Source organism: Vigna angularis, chromosome 8 (genome assembly GCF_016808095.1).
Source record: "Vigna angularis cultivar LongXiaoDou No.4 chromosome 8, ASM1680809v1, whole genome shotgun sequence".
NCBI classification, from domain to species: Eukaryota; Viridiplantae; Streptophyta; class Magnoliopsida; order Fabales; family Fabaceae; genus Vigna; species Vigna angularis.
The window spans coordinates 2,718,696-2,746,485 of NC_068977.1; the positions used below are offsets into that span (position 1 = coordinate 2,718,696).

At 37.5% G+C, this 27,790-nt stretch overlaps 2 protein-coding genes and 1 long non-coding RNA gene across 3 annotated transcripts; 2 read left to right on the forward strand and 1 right to left on the reverse strand.

Moving 5' to 3' along the window:
• Positions 1 to 1,824: 1,824 nt before the first annotated feature.
• Positions 1,825 to 2,775, reverse strand: LOC128193515 (uncharacterized). The gene has a single exon (XM_052867131.1). It carries the CDS (start codon positions 2,773 to 2,775, stop codon positions 1,825 to 1,827), a length of 951 nt encoding a protein of 316 aa, XP_052723091.1.
• Positions 2,776 to 16,334: 13,559 nt separating this feature from the next.
• Positions 16,335 to 19,470, forward strand: LOC128193814 (uncharacterized). The gene is made up of 3 exons (XR_008245125.1): positions 16,335 to 16,508; positions 16,826 to 16,931; positions 18,814 to 19,470. It is a non-coding gene; the product is annotated as an uncharacterized LOC128193814 (long non-coding RNA).
• Positions 19,471 to 20,516: 1,046 nt separating this feature from the next.
• On the forward strand, positions 20,517 to 23,575 carry LOC108319340 (cytochrome P450 82A4). The gene is made up of 2 exons (XM_017550445.2): positions 20,517 to 21,706; positions 22,865 to 23,575. Exons 1-2 carry the CDS (start codon positions 20,762 to 20,764, stop codon positions 23,507 to 23,509), a joined length of 1,590 nt encoding a protein of 529 aa, XP_017405934.1. The 5' UTR covers positions 20,517 to 20,761; the 3' UTR covers positions 23,510 to 23,575.
• The last annotated feature ends 4,215 nt before the right edge of the window (positions 23,576 to 27,790 follow it).

Below are 27,790 nucleotides of genomic sequence, written 5' to 3' on the forward strand. Positions count from 1 at the left end.
TCCCACAATCTTCCACTAATGTTTCCCACTTCACCAACCCTCCGATTATCTTCCACCAACCCAATAATTTTTGCAACCCTCCAACCACAGCTACCAAACATCTCCACTTTCAAGCATCCTCCAATCAAAGCTGCCGACGCTCCTCATCTCCAATCAAAACTGCCGACAATGGCACCCTTTTGCCAATTTTAAAGAGGCCATAATCTTCACTGCAGAGGGGGGGTTTCTCTGCTCATCATCCATATTCACCTCCAACATCATCATCGTCCTTAGCCTCCATAAACACCCTTCATCTTAGCCCATAAACATCTCACGGCCAGCACCGGATCTTCATCTCTTTCTCTCTGCTAATTCTCTTCTCCCATACTCCTACCTCATCCATTTACCACCCCTCGGCTCATCACTCCATTATCCACAACACCCGTTGTTTCTGCCGAACTGGAACGGAGAGGATTCCTACCGCTACAGTCCCGAAACACTCCTCTTCCTGCTGTTGATGCGTGCTCCTCCCTTCGTCTTCGCCTGCTTCTCTTCCTGCCGCCGGTGTCTGGTGTAATGGGGTGGACCTGCAATGGAAAAACTCCGACGCTCAAGTCAGAATGGGTTCTTTACCCGTTTATCATGCTTATCAGAATAGATGCATACCTTCCTTATTTATCTGATTTCAGGGAATATTCCCTCATTATGCACAGTCCACTCAGAAGGTAATAAAATGATGGTGTTTTGTAATGGCTGGCGTACCAGAGGTGGAGGGACCCACCACTTGCAGTTGTTACCTCTTTAGGTAAACGGGAGACCCCTCCACTTTCTTCTTCAATTATTTGCCAATCACTCCTGGGAGCATTGGATCATTATCAAGGTTGATCGGTGAAGACTTGCCGATTCTGACCGCATAAGGACCTGTCGAGACTGACTTGTCGAGGCCGAGCGGGAGCTTTGTCGAGGTCGACTGCGTGAACTTTGTCGAGGTCGAGCGGGAGCTTTGTCGAGGTCGAGCAGGAGCTTTGTCGAGGTCGACCGCGTGAACTTTGTCGAGGTCGAGCGGGAGCTTTGTCGAGGTCGACCGCGTGAGACCATGTCGACACCCAAGCTTTGTCGAGACCCATAGTAACATGCCCCCCAAGTCTGAGTTAATCGTTTGGTTGTTAACCGAACGGTTCACTATAAGACTTATGAGTTTTGAGGGTTTTTTCCCTTGTTTTTAAAGAGTTTGATCTAGGTTCCTGAATTCAAAGTTTTGCTACTTACCCGAGCGGATTTTACCGTCGGTCTTCAAATGTTTATAGAGGAGTTTACCTCTTATCCGGGCGGGATTTACCGTCGGTCTTCAAATGTTTATAGAGGAGTTTACCTCTTATCCGGATGGGATTTACCGTCGGTCTTCAAATGTTTATAGAGGAGTTTACCTCTTATCCGGACGGGATTTACCGTCGGTCTTCAAATGTTTATAGAGGAGTTTACCTCTTATCCGAGCGGGATCTACCGTCGGTCTTCAAATGTTTATAGAGGAGTTTACCTCTTATCCGAACGGGATTTACCGTCGGTCTTCAAATGTTTATAGAGGAGTTTACCTCTTATCCGAGCGGGATCTACCGTCGGTCTTCAAATGTTTATAGAGGAGTTTACCTCTTATCCGAGCGGGATTTGCTGTCGGTCTTCAAATGTTTATAGAGGAGTTTACCTCTTATCCGTTTTCATTGAATGTGATTTTATTTATCCTCTTCGGGAGCAATTGATCGTCCTCAAACATAATTAATAACAAAAGCATGGATTAAATGAGATCGAATTCAAACATGATAATAGTAAAATTGTTGATACTTCTTTTTAGTTAATCACTCCACGAACCGACCGTTCTCGACTACGATTGGGACTGCGACTATAGCCATGCCGTCGGTCGGGGTTCCTTCTGGCGTATCCCTCCTCAGGGGGGTCGTATCTTGCTTCCTTTATATACCTTCGTAGATGTCCTGCCCGGATAAGACTCTCTATTTCATTTTTTACCGTGATGCAGTCTTCGGTATTATGTCCATGGTTTTGGTGATAACGGCAACTTCTTCTTTCGTCTGCATTTCTTGGAGATGGCTTTCTTAAAGGTGTGATAAGTTCTGCTCTACAGGCTTCTTCAAGAACCTTTGCTCTTGGCGCGTTGAGTGTCGTATAATGGTGAAACTTGAATGGCCTGGGAAACTCTCTATTCTTATCGTGATTGCCGAACGGTCGTTTGCCGTCCTTTCCACTTCCGCCAGCCTCTCTTTCTTGATGTCGCTTCTTCTGCGTCAAGCGCATTTCCTCCATTCGGATGAATTCAGTTGTTCGGTCTTGGAGTTCCTCCATCGTTTTTGGAGGCCGCGCATACAATTTCTTCGCAAAATATCCTGGTCTCATACACGAAGGCAGATTATTAATAATAAAAGATTGGTCTACCTCTCTAACTCGTCGCGCAGTTTCAGTATATCTCTTCATAAAGGCCTTCAAAGTTTCTCCTTTCTCCTGCTTAGTGTTTATTAAATCCACTGGTGTTATCTCCTGTTTTCGATTGGACGCATATTGTCTCCTAAAGAGGTCTTCCACAGTAGCGAAACAATCCACTGAGTTGGGAGGAAGAGTATGGTACCATTCCAAGGCCTCTTCCTTTAGTGACAATGAGAATGCTTTACACATGATAGGGTCACTGTCTGTATAGAACGCCATTGAATTACAGAACGTTCTTAAATGGTTGTCCGGATCAGCCGAACCATCATACTTATCTAATACGGGGGGAGTCTTTTCGGGCATTGGCGTCTGCATGATTGTTACCGTGAAAGGCAATAGACTGGTTGGTCGGGCGACCTGCAAGGGTGTCGGTTCCCCTTTAAATCTGGGCCTGCAACTCTCTTATTAAATCTCTGGTACTTTGCTCCTTCATGTTTCTTGTAGTTACCATTGGGTGTCTTCAATCTCTGGCTTTACGTGGTTTCATGGGGATGCCACTCGTCCCCACAATCGGCGCCAAAATGTTTCTGCCGAACTGGAACAGAGAGGATTCCTGCCACTACAGTCCCGAAACACTCCTCTTCCTGCTGTTGATGCGTGCTCCTCCCTTCGTCTTCACCTGCTTCTCTTCCTGCCGCCGGTGTCTGGTGTAATGGGGTGGACCTGCAATGGAAAAACTCCGACGCCAGAATGGGTTCTTTACCCGTTTATCATGCTTATCAGAATAGATGCATACCTTCCTTATTTATCTGAGTTAAGGGAATATTCCCTCATTATGCACAGTCCACTCAGAAGGTAATAAAATGATGGTGTTTTGTAATGGCTGGCGCACTAGAGGTGGAGGGACCCACCACTTGCAGCTGTTACCTCTTTAGGTAAACGGGAGACCCCTCCACTTTCTTCTTCAATTATTTGCCAATCACTCCTGGGAGCATTGGATCATTATCAAGGTTGATCGGTGAAGACTTGCCGATTCTGACCGCATAAGGACCTGTCGAGACTGACTTGTCGAGGCCGAGCGGGAGCTTTGTCGAGGTCGACTGCGTGAACTTTGTCGAGGTCGAGCGGGAGCTTTGTCGAGGTCGAGCAGGAGCTTTGTTGAGGTCGACCGCGTGAACTTTGTCGAGGTCGAGCGGGAGCTTTGTCGAGGTCGACCGCGTGAGACCATGTCGACACCCAAGCATCCTCCAATCAAAGCTGCCGACGCTCCTCATCTCCAATCAAAACTGCCGACAATGGCACCCTTCTGCCAATTTTAAAGAGGCCATAATCTTCACTGCAGAGGGGGGGTTTCTCTGCTCATCATCCATATTCACCTCCAACATCATCATCGTCCTCAGCCTCCATAAACACCCTTCATCTTAGCCCATAAACATCTCACGGCCAGCACCGGATCTTCATCTCTTTCTCTCTGCTAATTCTCTTCTCCCATACTCCTACCTCATCCATTTACCACCCCTCGGCTCATCACTCCATTATCCACAACACCCGTGAATTCACCCCATCTTCGACCATAATCTATCATCCACTACAACTATCATCGTTCAAAAACGCCATTGATGCCTTCATCCATTCTTCAGATATCCCCTTTCACCATCAATAACCCGTACCTACCCACCCATCACACGCTACTCACTGGCTCCCTCTGATCCTCTCACCCGTGGTCATCAACACCCATCATCCATCATTGACTACACCATTAACTGCAAAAATCAAAATCTTTCTCCACTCTGGCAGCAAAGAACACCTAAACAGATTCAAACCACCAAAAGGAGAAAACCCAAGCATATTGGGGGAAAGACAGAAGATACTTCAGCGGAAGCGGCGGCCCGTGTGCAGGTGCGGCAGAGGTGAAACCCCTCCCTGGGTAGCCGGATCGAGGCACGGCGTGGCGGCTGGTCCGAAGAGGCAGTGACGCGGGGCTCGATTCCGGTGGTGAGCGGCGATGCTTCAAGCCGCGACTCGCGGCGGCCAATTCCGGTGACGACGAACGGCATCGTCGGCGACGCCCTAGGCCGCGGCTCTTGATGACCGGTTCAGTGGGGAAGATAAACGTGAAGTAGGAGGCGGTGGAAGCAAGGCGGAATCAGAGAGACTGTGGTATGGGTGTGCACCAGATTCAGACTTCATCATGGGAAGTAAAATGCTTCTAAATAAACAACCCATGGTTGTTGGGCCGGTTTCCTTTTTTTAAAAAAAAAATAATAAAAAAAAATAATAAAATAAAAATAATAATAACCTTTTTCCTGCTTGCCACACCCTGTTTTCTCACCTGCGCACCCCTATCCATTTCCTGGACTCGGACCCATCCAAACCCTTATTTTTAAAAAAAAAAGGAGACAATTGGGCTCACACATTTCAGGATGCACCTCCATTTTCGTTCTTGCAGCCCTGACAGGTACAAAGACAAAAAAGAGAGGTTTTGGGCCCAAACCAAAGAGCTTCAATTCTTTCCACACCTCTGGTTTTTATCTCTACACTTTTATGCTTATTGGTTGTTTTTTTTATGCTCTTTAATACTTTTTTTTTATTGTTTTATTTTCAGTGGCTATGTATGATAACTCTCGTATATTGTATCTATTTGTTTTGTCAGATTTGTTCATAAAAAAAAAACAATAATATAAAAATTAAAAATAAAAAGAAAAATACAAAATTAAAAATTAAAAATTACAAAAATATGTTTTAAAGGTTTAGGCACATGTGTGATCGCACGCATCGTCCTTGTGCCAAAAACCTTTACTCTTTCTCCAAAAACGCCAAAAATACGTTTTGAAGGTTTAGGCACATGTGTGATCGCACGCATCGTCCTTGTGCCAAAAACCTTTACTCTTTCTCCAAAAACGCCAAAAATATGTTTTAAAGGTCTAGGCACATGTGTGATCGCACGCATCGTTCTTGTGCTAAAAACCTTTTCTCTTTCTTAAATAAAAGTATATTTCAAAGGTTTAGGCACATGTGTGATCGCACGCATCGTCCTTGTGCTAAAAACCTTTTCTGTTTGTTTCATGAAAATACAAAAAAAAAAACATAAAATCATCAAAAACTAAAAACATCTACTTTTCAAAACAACAAACAATATCGCCTGCCAGAACTACGTGATCCTTGATTCTCCATCAAAAATGGAGATACGTAGGAGCAAGGCCAGTCCTTGTCAGGTTCACTTCCCAAAAATCCAAAATCAATTTCTTCAAACAAATTTCTCAAACAGTTTCTAAAATGAACTACGGAACCCTGATTTCTCATTCTGAATGGGAATACGTAGGAGCAAGGTCAATCCTTGTCGGGCTCAAAAACCTAAAAAATATTGTTTGTTTCTTTCGAGTTTTATTTTAAGGGAAAGTTAAACATTTTGAAAACCACATCATATTTGCGTATTTAGTTAAAGGTACTGCCTTAAGGCAGGCGTTGTAGGGTGCTAATACCTTCCCTACACGTAACCGACTCCCGAACCAAGAATCTGGTTCTAATAGACCATGCCTTATCATTTTATGGTTTTTCCGTAGTTTTCCAGAATAAACTATGGTGGCGACTCCAATCTCTTTAATCAAAATTTATTTATCTTTTTTGGATCGTCGTCCTGTCGCGATTTTTTTTCCGGTTGCGACAAAAGTATTTGATTTTTTATATCAGTTCTAAAATTAGTATAAAATATCTATTTTTTATATCAGTTCTGAAGCTGATAAAAAAATTTCTTTATGAGAAAAATAAATCTACATATGATTTATATTTTTGTTTTGTTGATTGGACTGCTAACTGATAGAAAAATGTAATTTTTTATATTAGTTAAGATTCTAATCGACATAAAAAACGCAATGTTTTATAGGCGATTGAACGGTAAATGTGCAGAAGAGTTAGTCGACTGATGATACCTCTCAGGTCAATGAACCGATCGGTAAAATCAGCACAATAGCAATAACTATCGGGAAGTTAATGAAAATAATTGTCATTTATTAACAATTAATATTGTCATTCATTGGTGATTAATGATTAATATTGTCATTTATTGGTAAGCTCATTATAATTTATAAATATTTGTCTGACAAAGAGGAGATGTAACTTTTAATTGAACTTTGAACTCTGAGAACTAATCTTCATGACAAGATTATTACGCAAAGTCACTGACTTGAGCGTCGGAGTGTCTTTTGCAGGCACCCTCCCCTGCGGCTTGGACAAGGAGAAGAGAGAAGACAGCGCAACTGGACATCAGAGCAGACAACTTTGAATGTTTTGGATTAGAGATCTAAATCTTGTCGAAACAAGTTACTATTATAACCAATATAAAAAATTACTTTTTTAACATGAGTGATATTTTTTTTTTCAATACCAAGTTCATATATTTTACCACCCTCATATAGACCTACATAAAAAAAATCTCAATGCCCAAGCCTAATACTCGTCCAATAAGTATGTTGTCTCGCTTAGCAAGACAGAACAATTGGAAGTGAAACAGAAGTTGTTTCTCACCTAGCGAATACCAAAGCTCGTGCAACTAGAGATTAATTTTTGAAAGTGGTTATTATGTCATGAACGAAATAAAACAGACACCTTTAGTGTGTGGAAATGTAGAAACACTTGGATTTTCGGTCAAAGGAAATTTTAGGACATCATAACTTCGTTCAATCCATCCATTTCATCCAACTTGTATGTTCTAGATGCATAGGAGTAGTTAATCTCCCATTTAATTAGGATTGGATGTAATGAATTCAAATTTGAGTTAGATTTTTTGATGCAATATAATTTCTTTCTTGTTCATATATTTTATCTAGATTATTTATGTGTATGATTAAATATCATGCTATCTGAAAGAATCTAATAGTTGGAAAATGAATTTGACATAGATGGAACACCCAAGTGGTTTTGATATAGGAATAAATTATTGTATAGATTATAGTAGTATTTTGGTTCATGAAATTCAATCTTGATGAAGATTTTATTGAATCACATAATAACTCTTATAATTTTGTTGTTTAAAATACGCTTTTCTTGCTATGAATAAAATCGTGACTTTTATCAAAATAGTAATTTCATAAACAATCACAAATCCCTTGAAAAAAATGAAACTTGAACTTCCATTTTACTACTTGTAACAAATTGGTTCACTTGCCAAAGAGTTAACATTGTCCCATTGTCTTTAAACATCCTTAAGGGCACGGGGACTCGAGTAGTAACATCTCAAACATCTATAACATCATCCTCATCATATCAGCTGCAATGAATTCATGGTGTATGGTTGACCCACATTTTACCTAAGTTAACCAAATAATATTTGTAAAATATATCAAAGGATATAATTCAACAAATAATTCACACAAAATTAAACAAATTACGTAAGACCACCAAGCACTGTAGGGCATTATCATTGAACAATTGATAACGGTAATTCTTACCATTATCTGTGGTGCAATTTTCTTACCAAATCGACTCTCTTGAAGCTTGAAACATGCTTAATCCTCTCTTTTATCTAACTTTGTGAATACGTTTAGCTTAGGCTATACATAGGAGTTTTTATCACTAATTCCTCAAGTTGTAGGCAATTTGTGTGCTTTGGAGGAGCATCTAAGCTACCAAGAGTGGGAGCCTAGGAAAAGCTACAAAAAGCAAGTGTTTTGAAGGATCATGGAAGATTTCTCACGCCAGGGTGCCCCAGAAGGGGGCTGAGCCCCATTTTCTGCGCAGACCTCGCTCTTGGGTGCCCTAGACAGGGGGCCGGGCGCCATTCTCCACGCAACTCCTGTGCAGACCTCGCGCCTAGGCGCCCTAGACAGGGGGCCGAGCGCCATTCTTCACGCAACTCCTACGCAGACCTCGCACCTGGGCACCACAGAGGAAGGGGGCTGGGCGCGACTTTTGCTGACATGGAACCCTAGACCTATTTAAGGCTTCCGTGCAATGAGGGTGCCATCTTCTTGGTGGCTAAAGCTCGAAACACCATTTTTGGACCTTTGGGAACTGGTTGTGAGCAATGGGAACTCTCCATTCTTCCTCCTTGGGTCTCTATATCTTCCATTTTCTTCCATTGTAAGCTCAAGCTCTCCATGACTATGGAGAGCTAAGTTCATTTTGTTGGGGAATGATTTAACTACGAAACTTTCTTGTAAATGCACTTGTGTTTAATGAATATAAGTTTCTTTCATTTATTGTGAGTGTTTATTTCCTTCTCTTAAAGCTTGTTGTGACTTGATCAACCATAGCATGATTCTTAGGTTTGCTTGATATTGGGAAGTATTGTGTGAACCTTGAACTGGAATAAACACCTAAAGGAAATTGTGTCTAGGGATAGAGCTTTGCCCTTTAGTTGTCTTAAACCACTATTCTTAATGTAGATGAACTTTTTAGGTTACCAAGGGATTGGAATTTAATGAGTGAGTCTAGGCTCTCTCTACCAAGGGATTGTGTTTGAGTAATGTAGTAGGTTGACATGAGCAATTAATTAAATAAAGTAATAGTAATGTCCATTTGCATGAGAGTGTAGTAGGTAAAATCATTCTCCAACATCTTCATTCCATATCGTATCATCTTTAATCAATTAATTTTCAAGTGTTTTAACTCCAAGAAGTTCAATCTATTACTTATATATGATGTTTATTTTCATTGCACTAAATTCACATTAAATGGAAATATTCTTTAGTCTAAATTAGTTAGATAATTATACGATTGTAAAGTGTCATATAAGTCTCTTGGGATACGATATCCGGTCTTACCGGTTTATTACTTAAAACGATTTGGTACGCTTGCTAAAGAGATAACAACAACTCATGGTCTACATCAATAGTGAGAGAAACCTATCGAGGGGAAAATCACAACTCTCCTTTCACTACAAAATTTCATACAATTATCGACAAAATTTTACTAATGGAAATGAACTCATCGATAAATTTAAATTATCGACATATTTTACTGATGAATTTTAAAATTTTAATTATTGACAAATCTATTATCGATGGAGATATTCATCAACAATTATGTCAAAAATACATATTTCATTTATCGATGAAAAAATCTGTCGATAATTCTTATTTTTTTTATTGACAAATTTTTTTTGTCAATAAAGTTATCAATAATTCATATTTCATTTATTAACAATTTTTTTAGGTTTAATCCTTTTCGACATCCCTATTTATGTACGAATGTCTCAATTGGGTCCTCGTTTTTTAAAGTGTATCAAAATGGTCCTTAATTTTGAAAATTGATATCAATTGAGTCCTTTCCGTTAAGTTGGCTGGACGGCGTTAAAAAAATTAATGAGTGGATGCTGAGATGACGAACGAACGCTCGTCCACCAGCGAACGAACGCTCGTCCACCAGAGAACGAACGCTCGTCCACCAGAGAACGAACGCTCGTCGACCTCTTACTGCTAGACGACCGTTCGTTCCACACTGGACGACCGTTCGTTCGGTGGTCCACGAGCATTCGTTCGCTGATGGACGAGCGTTCGTTCGCTGGTGGACGAGCGTTCGTTCGTCATCTCAGCATCCACTCATCAATTTTTTTAACGCCGTCCACCCAACTTAACGGAAAGGACTCAATTGATATCAATTTTCAAAATTAAGGACCATTTTGATATACTTTAAAAAACGAGGACCCAATTGAGACATTCATACATAAATAAGGATGTCGAAAAGGATTAAACCTTTTATTAATAAATTTGTTGATAAAAAGAGCGATGAATTTGTTGCCCCACGAAAATACATGACATTTAGAATCTTTATGCTTCTTGAAAGGAGACAACTTGATCAAAGTTTCCCATCTAATCACATCAAACATCCATTCCCTTTTGTAATCACTAAATGCTAAAAAACAATGGCCAAGGAAAATGAAGGAGAGGCTCACATGTCTTCATTAAAAAAAAATGAAAAACTAAGAAAAAAAAGAAAGAGATAGGAGGAAAAATGTGAACTGAATCACAAAATCACTGACAAAATTTATTGATGAATTTTTCCTCTTATAATTATCTACATATTTTTTCTTTCTCTAATTATCAATAGATTTTTCATATAATTATCCATAAATTTTCGTCAGTAATTATGACAAGTATAGAATTTTGTTAGTAAATGTTACTAATTACATTATTATCAAAAGATTTTGGCGCGCTAGTAATCCTTCGTAAAAAGTCATTATCTACTGATTTTTTACTTTCCTAACCGTTAGTAATTCTTTTTTTTCTTTTGATACTTGTGCGTTACAAAGAGGTAAGGTTGAGGGGAAAACATCATAACTTTCCTTGTTAAAAATATTTAATAAAAAAATTAATTTTAATAAAATATTTGTATTATATTTATATAAAAGTTAAGTTTCTTTTTAGTTTAGAGAGTGGTGAAATTATTTAATTTTAAGAACAATTAAAACTAAATTGAATAAAATAAAAGTATAAGAATTAAATAGAGACGAAGACAATGACATCTGATATGATAGTGAAACATGATAATGTGATTTGTCACTATTATATGACATGACATTAATTTGATATAAATTAAAAGAAAATTAAAAAACATGAAATAACATGCTATATCTATTTAATGGTATTAGTACAGTATTAACCAAAAACACTTAATTATATCAAATATTTTAAAATAAAAATCAAATTAAAGCAAATAAAAATAAAAATAAAATATTTTAAAATATGAATGAAATTATTTTTTAATTATAATATATTTAGTTTTTTAAAATTTTTATACGGTTATAATTAAAATTTTGGTATCTTAAAATATTTTTGAAGATCAGATGGATAGAACAATAAAAATTTTATAAATAAAGTACACATAATAAGTTTTACAAAATTACAAAATGTTTGTAAAGATACTAAATAAGTTTTGACATATGTGATTTCTAAAATGTGTCACCAAACTTTATAAAATAATAATTACATTTCCAAAAATATTTTTTTATGATACCCATCTTTTACAATCTATACATAGAATCATCATTTCTAAAATTAAAATTAATTTTATTAACATAACTAAAATTTTAGAAATATATATTTTATTTAATTTTTTTTTTATTTTTTATTTATACTTTATCTTTTAAAATGGAGTAAAACCATTGGCTCTACATAGGAGTGGATAAAAAAAATATAATTTGATTAGAAAAAGAAAATCACACTGACCTAATAAATTTTGGGTGTTGCTCTCTCCACCACCACACCTTTCTCTCTCCACCTCCCATTTACTATTTTGCTCCTTAGTACCATTTACTATTTTGCTCCTTAGTAAAATTTTATTTTTAGGGTTATTGTTTTTTAATTTTACCCATTTACAACCTATTTCACCTATTCTAGTCTCGTACATGAGTAAAATACTTTTCTTTCATTTTAACATTATACTTCTTCCTCTCTTTCTTTCGTCGTTGTGAGATACTACAAGTTGCAAAGGTTGGTGGTGGTGGAAAGAATTATCAAGTAGTCTCCCTCTCGTGGTGCAGTGTCGCTCTCGTGGTGTAGTGCGTGGAGTGGTGCAGTGCGTGTCGTGCTTCCTCCAGGTACGTATTCGAATAAACCTTAAAATAAAACCCTAAAATAAAAAACGTAACCTTTAAACGAAGGTGACATCCTTCAACGGATGTCAACATCCGTTTAAGGAAAAACGTCATTTTTCCTTAAACGGATGTTGACATCTGTTGAAGGATGTCACCTCCGTTTAAAGGTTACATTTTTTATTTTAGGGTTTGTTTTATTAGGGGACATCCGTTGATGTATACTTTCTCACGCTGGTTGATGCTCTGGACGCTCCTCGATGTTCTTCCACACCAAGACGGCGACGCTCCTTCACACCACGACGGTAATGGAAGCTTTCACTAGTGCAATAAGAGGAAATGGCACTGGTTATTATTGTTTATATTCACCGGTTCTACGACCGAGACGTATACGAACGAGGTAAAAAGGGGTAGGTTTTTTTCCTCGGTTATGAACCGAGGCGTAAAGGGATAGGATTACGTCTCGAGTCACTGTAACCGATGTCATAAGGTTTTGTTTTTTTTTTAGGTTTAATCCTTTATTACATCCCTATTTATGTACGAATGTCTCAATTGGGTCCTCGTTTTTTAAAGTGTATCAAAATGGTCCTTAATTTTGAAAATTCATATCAATTGAGTCCTTTCCGTTAAGTTGGCTGGACGGCGTTAAAAAAATTGATGAGTGGGATGCTGAGATGACGAACGAACGTTCGTCCACCACCGAACGAACGCTCGTCTACCAGCGAACGAACGCTCGGCGACCACTGAACGAACGCTCGTCCAGTGTGGAACGAACGGTCGTCCAGCGGTAAGAGGTCGACGAGCGTTCGTTCAGTGGTGGACGAGCGTTCGTTCACTGGTGGACGAGCGTTCGTTCGTCATCTCAGCATCTCACACATCAAATTTTTTTAACGCTGTCCAGCCAACTTAACGGAAAGGACTCAATTGTTATGAATTTTCAAAATTAAGGACCATTTTGATACACTTTAAAAAACGAGGACCCAATTGAGACATTTGTACATAAATAGGGATGTAGTAAAGGATTAAACCTTTTTTTTATTAATCCCCTGCTATACTCTCCCACCATTTCGAAGAGTCCATGAAAGAGTCCCCATGACTGAAAAATTGAACAACAAAAATGTCTCTAGATCAAGAACAAAACCAAGAACAAGATTGACAGTGGAGGATTTTATTTGAAAACGGTGTTTCCAATGTCTTTGGATCCAAAAAGAAGATCAAGAACAAGATCCAAAAACCCAGGACAACACGGCATGGCGGCAATAGAGACGGCAGCGGGGAGGCAGCAGTGGTGACGTTGTGGATGCAGCGGGGAGGCAGTAGCGGTGAATCTGGAGCGGTGGATCTAGAGCGACAGATCTGGAGCGGCGGATCCGGAGCGGCAGATCTAGAGCGGTGGATGAAGATGAAGATACAAAGGAGGCGCGAGCATTGGCGCGACGACGAAGGGAGGAGGCACGCAAGACCACCGGCAGCACAATGATCGGCGCGACGAGGCAAGGAGTGACAGAGGAAGAATGGGAGTGCACGACGAAGAAGATACTGCACATAGGAATGGGACAACACGAGAGGGAAGAGGAAGCTGCTGAGCGACGAAATGTGTTAAGGTCAGAAAATGAAAGCTATACCCGAAGTAATAGCATATGGCACCGGTTAAAATCTACACCCGAAGTCGAAACGTGTATAGGCATCGGTTTTGTAGCCAACCGAGGCAACTGAGGCAATAGTGCTTTTCAAAAGGCTGTTAGTCTGATTTGTAGTGCTATGTGCAGAGGTATAGGTCTCGGGTCATCCAGTAACCGAGGCAATATCTGCATTCTGCTTCGGGTCATCCAGTAACCGAGTTATATAAGTTTGTATACTTCGGTTTTTGTTTAACCGAAGCGTATTTGGCGCGTTAGATACCACTTTTTTTACTAGTGTTTCAAACCAAAGAAAAAACTGGGAAGAAAAAAGAATGGAAGTGCGGGAGGTGAAGAGGTGAAACGGAAATGGGAAAAGGGAAAAGGGGAAGAGAGTTTCGTGGGTGGGTGCTGGGAAAGTAAAATTATGGTTTCAAATTATTTAAAATAGGGTAAAAGTAAAAATCTTTTTAACTTAAAGATATAATTGTATTTAAAATAATGTGGAGAGCTGGATGAAGTATAGGGTGGTGGTGGAGGCAACACCCATAAATTTTTCTGAAGTATTCCACATAACTAAATTGGATCTGAGCAACCAACCCACGATTAAAATCCAATATTGATCTTGGAATGAAGACAAACGTATTGCAGTTGATGATCTAGATTTGGAAATTGATGCATTTATCTCATTTTCTGCCTAGCCTTATCATCCGGACAAATCTTTAATGGTGCCTTGGCATTACCGATAATTAAGGAACCCGTTGGTAGATAGAAAACACAACATCGAGAGTTTCCTAAGAACAAAAGTTGCATCTTTCTCTTTCAATTTCTACTTTCCTCTTTCCCAATTTAAGACTTATGAAGCAATTAAATGTCGGTTTCGACATAGCTTTTAATATAGTTATTATCGAAGTTAATAAATTTCTAATATCACATTGGATTTATTTTGAAATGATTTTAATCTCACTTCATGTCCCCTGACACCTTTTTCTAAATTGACATGGGATGCTGAGAATTACAAACTAAACAAATGCATGGTGATTTTATAACTAGACAACTATATAATACATTTGTTATATATAACTAGACAAACTAAACAAAGGATGTGGTAAAGTTTATGTTTTTGAGTATGTTTTTTTATGATGAAATTCTTAATGTTAATTCTTAAATGAATAGGTTGTTAGATTAGGTTAAATCTCATATAAATTTTATGTGAAATAGGTTCTTGATTTATTAATAGAGTTATTTTGGACTTAGGATCCAAACTGTACATGTTTAAGTATGTGTCAATGTTTTAACTCATTAAGCATATTTCTTAATCGATTAAAGTTGTAAATAACTTTTAATCAATTAAGATAATAACATAATCGATTAAAATTGATCTAAAGCACACACAACATTTGTCTCTATTTTAATCAATTAAGAGAATGACCTAATTGATTAAAACAGTGGGTAAACCTTAATCGATTATGAAAATAACACAATCGATTAAATATACCAGTTTTGTGCCTAAACTATATATATGTGTTCTAATTCCTTTCCAAGCAACGAAAAACATTATGAACTTTGATCAAACTGAAACAAGAACACATTTGAGTTGTCTTGGAGCAATCTTGGAAGGATAAACCAGTGTTTGAAGGAGTTCAAGGTTTCTAAGCATCCAAAGGTGTAAGAAAGATCAACCAAGAGTTCTTCATTGCTTGTTCTTCGTAAAATCTGCACTTGTGATACACCAAGTTCTGTTTTTTATTATGTATTCTTTGTATTAGTTTAGTCTTAGTGTAGTCTATTTTTAAGGTTGTTGTTTTTGTGGTATTTGAGAGAATTGAGAATACATTGAGTGTATCTTGTATTTGTGATTCTTGAATATCAAACTTAGTGAATTCCTTCCAACTAAGATTGCTAGAGGATGACTAGATAAAGATTCATTTAGAATCGAACTAGTATAAATCTTGAGTACTCTTGCTTTATTCTTCTCTATTGTTTTAAAGGTTAAAGATGTTTTGAAAGTAACCAAACACGTAGAAATTTTTAAAGAACTTTAAAAACTGTTTTCAGACCAATTCACCCCTTCTTAGATTGAGATATAGTGGTTTCGATTTCAACAATTGGTATTAGAGGTGGTTAATCGAGATATAATCAATTGAAAAGATCATGTATGACCAATATATCTCAAACTTTGCTGAAGGGGCCTCCATAAACAAATCACCTCTGTTTGTTGGAAAAAATTACTCATTTTGAAAAATTATGAGGAATCGACAAAGGTGGCGACAACAATTTAAAACAACGATAGGGCGTAGGAGGAGGAGAAGGGGAAGATGTATTATCAAAAGACAAAATGAAAATATAAAAGGAAGAATTAGAATAACAGAAGAAGAGGAAGAAGAAGAAAAACTAGATCGCTATATTTACTTTAGATTTTTCTATTGATAATTAATTATGGATAATCTGTCAATAATTTTGATTCATCAACGGATTTTAAAAATTACTGATAAGTTTTGAGTAATGATAATATAAATTTTTATTGTAGTGTTATATTAAATTAGAATGTGAAAATTATTAATATGATGTTAAATTGTAACTATTACTATTAGTCATAAGGTATGATGTAAGGAATCGTAATTAATTAAAAAAAAAAAAAAAAAAAGAGAGAACGGGGAGGAAGGAACGTGCGCTGCCACAAAGGGACAGTAAACGTTGCTTCCCCCTTTGAAAACAAAACCAAAAGAAAACAAGAAAAGGAAAGAGAAGAAGAGGGGAAGAGGGAAGAGTTTGGGAAGTTAAAAAGGTAAGCTATGGGTTCTGCTGGGAGGGGAAATGATTGCTGCCAAATTTTTGTGAGAGAGGAGAAGTTCTTGCTGCAAGTTCTGGGAAAGAGGAGAAGTGGAGAACTTTTGAAGTTTTGGAGGAGATAGACTCAAAGAATTCACAAAGGAAGTCTTCAAGAGGTAAGGGGTGCTAGATTTTTCGTTTTGATTAGTTAATCTTACTGTTTTTGTAAAAATCTAAAAGCTTTAGAGTTAAAAATGGAGGTTTTTCTGGTTTTCTGGAAAACCTGTGATTTCGCAGAATCTGCAGAATCGCGTTCGTCCAATTTGGTTTCAAATTGGACGTTCGTCCAAATTAAGACAAATTGAACGTTCGTCCACGTTGATTTGAACGCTCGTTTTTCTTTAGCCTGACGAGCGTTCGCTCATGCGTTCGCTCATTGCGTTCGTCCAAATTATTCTGAACGTTCGTCCTAACAGTATATGACCTAATATAGGTGGGTTTCTGAGCGTTCGTTCATATATAGTGGATTAACGAGCGTTGGTGATAAGGATTTGAGTAGAGAGCGTCTGTGTGCGCCTGTGAACGTTCGTTCATTCCAGGTAAGGGAAGCTTACTTAATTTAACTGTTTTGAGGCATGACATGTGTGAACGTTCGTTATTTTACTCTATGAGAATAATGCATGATGAATGATATAAATGATGGTATGAACGTTCGTTATTTCACTGTATGATGTTGCTATGGTTGATTTGCATGAACGTTCGTTATTTTGATTGTATGAGGTTGTTATGCTTGATTTATGTGAACGTTCATTTTTATGGAATGAATATGATATATGACTAAGTTACGTATGACGTATGAGACGTTGAATGAAATGAGATATATGAAATTTGAGATTTTGGTTTGATCTGAACGAATGAAATTTTGTGATTTTGATGAGAAATGAACCTTCCATGAAAAGTTGTACGTTCGTTCTGGACGGTCATTGACCGTTCGGTTTTCCTTGTAATATGGTTGATATGATGAATCTTTCATTTGATTAAAACTCTGGTTGAGGACGAACGTCCTCGTCCTAAATTGCCATGCTTGAGCGTTCGGCCAAGCACTGTTTGTGTCTGAGTATTCTTTGATAAATTTCTATCCTTCTAAATTCCCATAATATTATACGTGCGTTACTGGGACGGTCTCTGACCGTTCGGTTTTCTTGGCCAACATGATCAAAATAGGATTCTGTCATTTGGGTAGAATCCTGGTCGAGGACGAGCGTCCTCACACTAAAATGCTTTGCTTGAGCGTTCGGCCAAGCACTGTTACTTTAAGTTATTGAACGTTCGGTCTTACACCTGACGTTCGTCCAGAATAACGTTCGGTCTCACACCGAGCGTTCGCTATAAATGAGGCTCGGTCTTGTACTGATCGCTCGCTCAAAATGGTGTTCGGTCTTATACCGAATGCTCGCTCAAATTGGGGCTCGGTCTCACACTGAGCGTTCGTCCTAATGATGCTCGGTTTTGAACTGAGCGTTCGTCCTAATGATGCTCGGTTTTGAACTGAGCGTTCGTCCTAATGGTTCTCGGTTTTGAACTGAGCGTTCGTCCTAAAATGGGACTCGGTCTTATACTGAGCGCTCGTTCCAATTGGTGTTCGGTATTATACTGAGCGCTCGCTCAAAATGAGGTTCGGTCTTATGCTGAGCGTTCGTCCTAAATGACGCTCGGTATTATTTTGAGCGCCTGTACTCTTTTCCCGCGAAATAGCGTTCGTCCAATAAACAGTACCATACTTGACCATTTTCGAACTTAGTAATTCTGCCGTTCGTTCTTTGATCCGAACGAGCGTCTTTTGGTCTCGTTCACAGCGTTCGTTCTCGGTCTCCTTGGGAAGGAACGTTCGGTACATGATATTAATGAATGGTACATGATGAACAGTAAATGATGAATAGTAAAATGACGAATAGTAAATGATGAAGAGTATATGAGATGGATGGAAATGTTGTGACTTTTGAAAGAGCATTCCAAGGAGGAACGACTCAAGAATTGATTATTGAGATTTGTAAAGTATGAATGTGGTAAGCTTATCCGGTTGTTCATCCTGATGTTCCGTGAGTACTCGTCCTCATGTAGAGGGGGTATGTCATGCGTGGGAACGATAGGAGGTCCTAGTCCTTGTGATTATTTGGATAGATAGGACTAACCTCGGGTGGCAGCTGATGATAGTTCCAGTTACTACATCACCCGGGTGCACGAACACCGAAGCTACACAGATTTCATACAGTCCGGACAGTCAGTCGTGTTGAGTTTTAATTTGTGAATACATTAAAGTGGGTCGTTATTTAATGAATGTGTATGTTGAATTGTTTACCTGAAATTTAGATGTTGATGCATGAGTTAAATTATGTAAGCTTACCCTGCGTTTTCCTTGTGTTGTCTCGTCATGTACGTCCGTCTTGTCATTGCAATGATCATCCGTGTGGATGTGAGCAGATGAAGATGAACATTTGGAAGAAATGCTGGAAGAAGAGAATCTGGTTGAAGTGGAAGTGAAACTTGGGATGTTGGCTTGAGTGGTCGTTCGACCTACTTACTCGTTTTCTGTTAAGTTTGACCGTTCAGTATTTGTACCGTGTAAACCGTTCGGTCAGGTTTTTATTTGTGCGTTCAACTTCAGATTGTAACTCTTATGTGTGGCGTGTGGCTTTTGCACATTCGTCCGTTATGTTGGATTTGTACTCAAGGACGTTCGTCCTTGAGCGTTCATTCGGTTTTTAATTTTAGTGGAAAACTGTTTGAGATTATTATTAAATGTGATTTTTTCTGAATTTATAGTTATGACTGTATTTTTGGAATGTCACATATGAAATGTCAAACTATACATTAAAATTGTTTTTTTTTCTTGGAGACTTAAAGCTATTAGTCCTAAATTTTTCTTAAGATCTTTTGGGAGACCTAAAACAATTAATACTATTTTTTTTTGAGAAATTCTTTTTCTTGAGTTTTGAGCCGGCTTTGGGCGAAATCAGGACAAGGTAACTCGATAAAAGCTTTATGTTGGATTTAGAGTAAATACTGATTTTATATGCGTGTAATCAAAACCATTGTTAGAATGATTACATTTGCAACAAAATAGACATTAAAGATTTAAGATGAAATCTCCTTTCTTCATAATGACCATCAATGTATGCATGTTATACCAGCAAGTATATAAAATAATAAGACTTGCGAGATATTTTGTCATTTCTAAATATCCCTATTATTTAAAACTTGTAAAATAATCATTTATATATAATTACAAATTCAATGGGTTTGACTTTTAGTATTCAATGGAGTGGTTGATAATGACAATGATTTTTGCAATACCGTATAAAGAAGAAGAGGTATATTGCATATTTTATTTTTCTTTTAACTCACTAACACATACACATGCATAACACACACCACACATACATGTAAAATTACAAACACACTCATACACATGCATACACATAAACACATGCACACATACCTATATGTCCACACATACACACTCCTAAGCACATGCAAATGCACATGCACACACATCATAATGGTTGGAACACGTCATGTTGTAAACTAATTCTAGTTAGTCCATTTTTATAAAATTGGTGTATGTTATAACCATGTGTCGTGAAAATTTGGTATTGATATGAATGGTAGTCAAAATATCAATGTGAACTGTTGAAATATCATTTTTATTAGATTTGATATCTTTGAATATTATTAAAATTTTTAATGTAAGATATTTTATTCTTTGAATGATTTTGTAATGAGTATTTCCAAGAAAAAAAATGTAGTTAACAATATATTTTAAGAAATCAAATTGATATACGTTCATCTTTCAAGATCTACTTCTATACCAAAGATTAAATTACTAAAATGATATAAAATATCCTATGTTTATGGAATTTGTCCAATACAGACAGGGAATGATAAGGGACCTTTGCCCTTTTGTTTATAGTTTTTCTTTTTCAAACCGTATCTTCTTGAAAATTTAAAAAATTGAGGACGAAATCTTTTATCTCATTGTTGAATTTATTGGCCATAGAAGATTCAACACAGAAAATAAACACCGATTAACCTACCCACATATATAATTCAATTATTAAAAGAATTGCGTTTAGCTTTGGAGAACAAATATCTTATTATTACTGTTAATATCTTCTATGTTTCTTAACACAATAAAGTATAATAAAAATATCTCTAGCTATTTATAATTATACAGCCAGAAACAATTTTCTCACTACCATTAGCCTTTGAAAAGTTCTTCTCCATAAACATGTTTTCAAAAAATCGAACTCATAATTTTCTTTCTTTATAACTTGTCAGACTTCTTTAAATGAGTTCTTCACATCCATTGTTGAATCTATTTAAGGGAATTCGAACACTCAACAGCACACAATTTTCCTAACAAGCTCAAATGGATTTTGTTCTAAATTACCTGAACACCACTACCATAGGGCTTCTTTCTCTAATCTTCTTTTGCTTATTTTTGTACAATCCCTTCAAAAAATTTAAAGGAAAAGAGGCTCCTAGGGTTGCAGGAGCATGGCCAATACTGGGTCATCTTCCACTGTTGAGTGGTCCAAACACACCCCACAGAACTTTAGGTGCTTTGGCTGAAAAATATGGACCCATCTTCACCATCCAACTTGGTTCCAAAAAGGCTGTGGTAATCAACAACTGGGAAATAGCAAAGGAATGCTTCACCACAAACGACACGGTAGTTTCCTCTCGCCCCAAACTTGTCGCCGTTGAACTCATGGGCTATAACCATGCCATGTTTGGTTTTGCACCCTATGGTCCCTATTGGCGCGAGCTTCGAAAGATTACAACTTTAGAGATCCTTTCCCCTCGTCGAATGGAACAACTGCAGCATGTTCGTGTCTCCGAAGTTCAAACCTCGATCAGAGAGTTGTATACTCTATGGTGTAGTCAAAAGGGTGAGTCTGCCTACGCCTCGGTTGAGCTGAAGCAATGGTTTTCTCACTTGACATTCAACATGGTTCTTAGAATGCTCGTTGGGAAGAGATATTTTGGTGGTGAAAACGTGGACGATGAGAAGGCACAGAGATGTGTGAGGGCTGTGGAGGAGTTCATGCGTCTGGTGGGTGTGTTCGCAGTGGGAGATGCTATTCCTTGGTTGAGATGGCTTGATTTCGGAGGCCATGAGAAGGCAATGAAAGAAACTGCCAAAGATTTGGATAGTGTTTTAAGTGAGGAGTTAGAGGAACATAGACGAAAGAAGGGTTTCGATAAAAAGGTTGATGAATTTCAAGATTTCATGGATGTGATGATTTCCATCCTTGATGGAAGGACTATTGATGGAGTTGATGCAGATACCGTTATCAAAGCCACCGTGCTGGTACGTATATGTTTAATTTACACATTATAGTCCTTTCAACAAAATAAAGCATACAAATATAATATATATAGTTCCCCGATTAGATTTTAAATATTAGATATGGATTCCATATACAATTGGTAGAGTAGTGTATATTATATATAATAAACCATTTATTATGTAAATTACTCAGCAGCTTCCTCTTATTACTATTCTCCATTGACAATGTTTGACGAAATCAATTTTAGGCCACCAAAATCCAATTTTCGTTAGACATATTCATACACGCTTATGTTCCTCTCTGCTTTCATATTTTACGGCTTTGAATAAATCATTATAAGCTATTGGACAACACCATATTTCCCCTCTTTACACTTCATTATTCTCATATTTTAGGCGATTTTGTTTACATTTAGTGTGGTCAAAATGGATTATAACCCGCGAGTCAATTCGATCTACCACAGATTCGAGTCGGGTTGGATTTGAATACTTTGTTTATGCGGACTAGTTTTTAACCTGGCTCATTTAGAACCCGAGTGAGCCGAGTTGGCTCACCAACCAACTTAATTTAATTTAATTATTTATTATTTTGTGTTTCAATATTATTAGTTAGTATTTTTTTTATTATATTGTAGATAGGGATAAAAAAGAAGATGTTTGAAGAAATAAAAATATTATAGATTTATCAAGATTTTAATATTATAAATGGACAAGTGATACAAACTTATCAATATTACAAATTTATTTGTTTCCTTTTGTACATGTTTCTGAATTACGTTTGGATTGTATGATACTTTTTTTATATTTTGAATTGTCTTTGTAGTTTAACATCATTTTAGAGTGAAATTTATTTAGATTTGAATTAAAAAAATTGTAAGTTTTGTATTTAAAAAACAATTATAATTAAGTGAGTCAGTGGGTCAACCCGTTTAATCTATCAACCCATGGTGGGTTGGGCGAGTTCAAATTGTTTTAACTCGCTAATAAATGAGCCAGGTTGGATTGACTTACTAAGTGACCAATCTGTGGTGAACCGGACCGAATCAAGCTAGGTTACCCGTTTTGACATCTCTAAGATTAACCTTCCATTTTCCATATGCTTTATGTACATCGCTCCATTCCCCATTTTCTTAATTGTTCTTTGATATACTTCTTTTGGAATACATATTTGATTTGTAGGGCATGATTGCGGGAGGAAATGACACAACTAATACTGTTATGACGTGGGTGATATATTCGATTTTAAGAAATCCTTTGGTATTGGAAAAAGTAAAAGCCGAATTAGACATTCATGTTGGAAAAGAGAGATTGGTGAGTGAGGATGATATAAGTAAGTTAAAATATCTTCAAGCTACAGTCAAAGAGACTTTAAGATTGCATCCTCCAGCTCCTCTCTTGCCACCTCGTGAATTCATAGAGAATTGCACTTTAAGTGGTTATAACGTAGAAAAAGGAACTCGTCTATTCACAAATGTTTGGAAAATTCAAACAGATAGTAATGTTTGGGAAGATCCGTTAGCGTTCAAACCAGAAAGGTTTTTAACAACTCATAAAGATTTTGACATCAGAGGTCATCATTTTGAGTTATTACCATTTGGATGTGGTAGAAGAATGTGTCCTGGAATATCCTTTAGCCTTCAAATGGTGCATTTCATTCTTGCTACTTTTTTGCATTCTTTCAAAATTTTAAATTCATCAGCTTATCCTGTAGATATGACTAAAACCTCTCAGTCAGCCAACACTAGAGCCATTTCTCTTGATGTTCTTATTAAACCACGTTTATCTTTTACTTGTTATGAAAATAACTTGTCTCATTTTCATTAGAAGTACTTTTACTTAGTTTATTGTACTTGCTATCGTTGTAGTTTCTCTCTTAAACTATTTAAAAAATGATGGATATATATACATATTATCTTTGTACTTTGGTTCAACTTTGTTTTCTTATAAGCTTTTGAGATATAAAAAAATTCGGTTCAAAGTAAATAAAAATATAAAACTAATTGTTGTCGATGAACTAATGATTTATGGTCAATTATTAGAATGGAGAAAATCGATTGCGATAATAGAAGATAGGATTAGTTTTGTTTTTCTTTTCTTTTTCTAGAGAAAAATTTGATGAAAAACATTTCATGAAGATATTTAACAAAATTAGTTATGATAATAAAGAGAAGATTCGCTTAAAGAATTCCGTAGAAAAAGAAGAAATGAAATACGGCATCATAATCATAGAGTTTCGCTAATGAAAAAAACTCGAGAAAACAATTTCATAATACAATTAAAACCTAAACAATAATGATTAGAAATGAAAATATTTTCAAAGAGACAACTTATTATACACATACATGTTATCAATATAATATAGAATGATACAGACCCCATAGGAATAAATAATCGTCAATCCATATATAAATAAGTACTTAGGACTTAGGCTACCATTTTAATTAGTGTAAAACATATGTCACATTGTTTTTTATTTTTATTAGCAAAAATAAATATATTGAAAGGGACAACTTGATTGCCTCAACTCACATAAAAGAAAAAAAAAAGCATATACAATAAAGAAAGAAAAACAAATGTTGGCACCATGGAAGAAAAGTTCTCTAATTTTAATTGTTCTCTTCTATCCTTCCTAAATTGTGTTGTCATCTTCAAAGCTCTCAAACCATTTATTCTTCACTGATCCATATATGTGAGTTTGACGTCGTATAAAAATCTTCTATAGTGTGGATAAGATATTTAAGAGAGTGATTCATTATTTTAGAGAATCTGAAATGTTTTATTAATTGTAAACTATATTGTTTGGTTAAGAAATTTTGAAAGAAATTGAAATCTTGGAATTTTATTAGAGCAATGGGTTTCATTAAAATTAAGGAATTTAAAATTTCACCCAAAAAAATGTCAAAATTTTAAAAAATTTACATATTTAAATTTATATATATATATATATATATATTTAGTTTGAATTGATTCGGCTTGAACTAAGAACAAGTAGATTCAATTTGACACACAACATAGGCACAATTCTATTTGGTCAATCCTGACTTAATGTTTTAGTCTCGGTTTGGATTGTTTTTAACTGAACTTGAATCGATATGGCCCTAGCCCAATTCGACTGAATGTGATCACACCATGATACAACTTGAGGGATCCAAGTTGATTCAGCCCAACCTCGGGTTCGGGTTGACTCGACTCGACTTGTCTAGATCATCTTGATTCAACTTGGATCTAAATTGACTTAGTCCAACCAACTTGATCTGACTCAGCTCAAATGAGACTAGGTTGATTTAGATAAATTGAGCATGAATTGCCTCAACTCAACTTGAGTCTAGTTTGACTCGTCTCACAGTTTGTTTCTCATGTTTTTTTCCAAAATTGGTGTCCTGGTGTAATGGGTAGTATTTGCAAATATTTTAATGGTGTGTTCAATTCCAAAGTTCAATATAGTTCTCGATATTTGTACTATTAATCTTTCCACCTTGATATTAGTTATCTTTTTGAAAAGGTTTACCTTTAGTTTCTACGCTAACTCAAAACACTTTAAAACCTATTTCATTTTCATTCATCTTGTCAGGCCTCAGAAAACAACGTGCACAGTGGAGTTCACGTGGCAGCAGGAGGACGAGCCACCTCAGCCCCGCACATGGACGACAGCAGCGCCTGGCATCCACTGACGGATGCCAGCTGTCGCATGCCGAATTGAGTCAGAGCATAGTAGGAACGTGCGTCCGGCGGTAGTGGAGTACACGTGTCCGCTTGGGAGTGGGCGTCCGGCATCTACAGTCAGAGTGAACGTGCGTTCGGCGTAGTGGAGTACACGTGTCCGCCTGGGAGTGGACGTCCGTCCAGCATGGCAGTCAGAGGCATAGTGGAGAACGTGTTGCCAGCGTGTGAACATACGATCGGCGATAGTGGAAGACGCGTGGCAACTGCAGAGTGGTCGACCGTCCGTTATGGGCTGTCAGAGAGGAGGTGGAGTGCGATGCCAACGCAGCTGCCAGAGTGGACGAGCGTTCGGTGGCGAGTGGGAATTCTGAACATATTCCCCACTCACTCTGCACATCCCTCTCTTCCTGATTTCTGAAACTCAAATTCTCTCCACCTTCTCTCTACACTCTTTGCATCTCTCTCTAAGAAACCACCGTTCATCTCCTCCGTTCTACACTCCGGCACCGTTGAAGGACGCACGACGTCAAGGATTTCCAGAAGAACCGTTCGGTTCGTGAATCAGGGCCGGTAAGTTCTTCTTTCCTCTCTGACGTTCATTTTACGTGCATCCAAACTCAATTCTGAGTTGTGCGTTCGTTATCTTCTTAGAGTAGAGTAAATCTGATTTTTGGTGTTGGGGTTCGTCCTTGTAGTTAGATTAACGAGCGTTGGTGAGTAGAATCTGAGTGGAGAAGCGTCTGTGTGCGTCAGTGAACGTTCGTTCATTTCCAGGTAAGGGAAGCTTATTTAATTTAACTGTTTTTGATGCATGCTGTGTGTGAACGTTCGTTATTTTACTGTATGGAAATAATGATGAAAGATTTGAATGATTGGTATGAACGTTCGTTAATTGAATATATGATGTTGCTATGGTAAATTTGCATGAACGTGCGTTATTTATGAGATGAAAATGATATATGACTAAGTTACGTATGATGCATGAGATATTGGATGATATGAGATATATGAAATCTGAGATTTGAGTTGATATGAACGAATGTAATTATGTGATTTTGATGAGAAATGAACTTTCCCCATGAAATATTGTACGTTCGTTCTGGACGGTCTTTGACCGTTCGGTTTCCCTATTTAACACAGTCAAAATGGGATTCGTTCATTTGGATCGATCCCTTGTTGAGGACGAGCGTCCTCGTGTCTAAAGGCTATGCTTGAGCGTTCGGCCAAGCTTTGTTGGATACGGTATCTTTTGATAAATTCCCTTCTGTTGTATGCATATGTGTAATAGTGTATTTCACCGTTCGTAAACACTTCTTCAAATGTCCCTTAGTATATTTATCAAATCTGTTACTTTAAATTATTAAACGTTCGGTCTCACACCTGACGATCGTACTTAGGAGTGTTCGGTCTTATACCGAATGCTCGCTCTAATTGGTGTTCGGTCTAATACCGAACGATCACTCTAATTGGTGCTCGGTCTCACACTGAGCGTTCGTCCTAATGGTGCTCGGTCTCACACTGAGCGTTCGTCCTAAATATGCTCGGTCTCGGTTATACTGAGCGCTCATCCTAAAATGGGGCTCGGTCTTATACTGAGCGCTCGCTCAAAATGGTGTTCGGTTTTATGGAAATAGCGAACGTCCAACTTCAGATTTTCCACGCTCGGTCGTTGACTGGAAGTGGATTCCAGTATGAGAATTTTTGGTAAAATGATTCGTTAAACGTCTTGAGATGTCTATGTTTGATGTATTCGGCCTAGAGCCTTCACACTTAAATTATTCTCTGAAAATTGGTTTGAATTCACGAGCGTCCGTTCATTAAACTGATTCACCTGGAAAATGACGTTCGTCCAATGAACAGTACATTACTCGGCTAATCCCGAACGAACTTGTAACTCTGCCGTTCGTACTTGTATTCGAACGAGCGTCTTTTGGTCTCTCTCACGGCGTTCGTCCTCGGTCTCTTTGGGATAGAACGTTCGGTATATTTCTGGAATTGATGAAAACAAATGTGGAATGATGAATAGTAAATGTTGATGAGTTTATGAGATGAAAAGAAAGATGTGACTTTTGAACGAGCGTTCCGGGGAGGAACGACTCAGAATCTGATTATTGAGATTTGTAAAGTATGAATGTGGTAAGCTTAGCCGGTTGATTCATCCTGATGTTCCGTGAGTACTCGTCCTCACGTAGAGGGGGTACGTCATGTGTGGGAACGACAGGAGATCGTAGTCCTGGTGGTTATTTGGACAGATAGGACTAACCTCGGGTGGCAGCTGATGAGAGTTCCAGTTACTACATCACCCGGGTGCACGAACGCCGAAGCTACACAGATTTCATACAGTCCGGACAGTCAGTCGTGTTGAGTTTTATTGAGTACGTACGTTAAAGTGTGTTGTTATGTAATGAATGCGTATGTTGAAATATGCATGTATGTTGAATT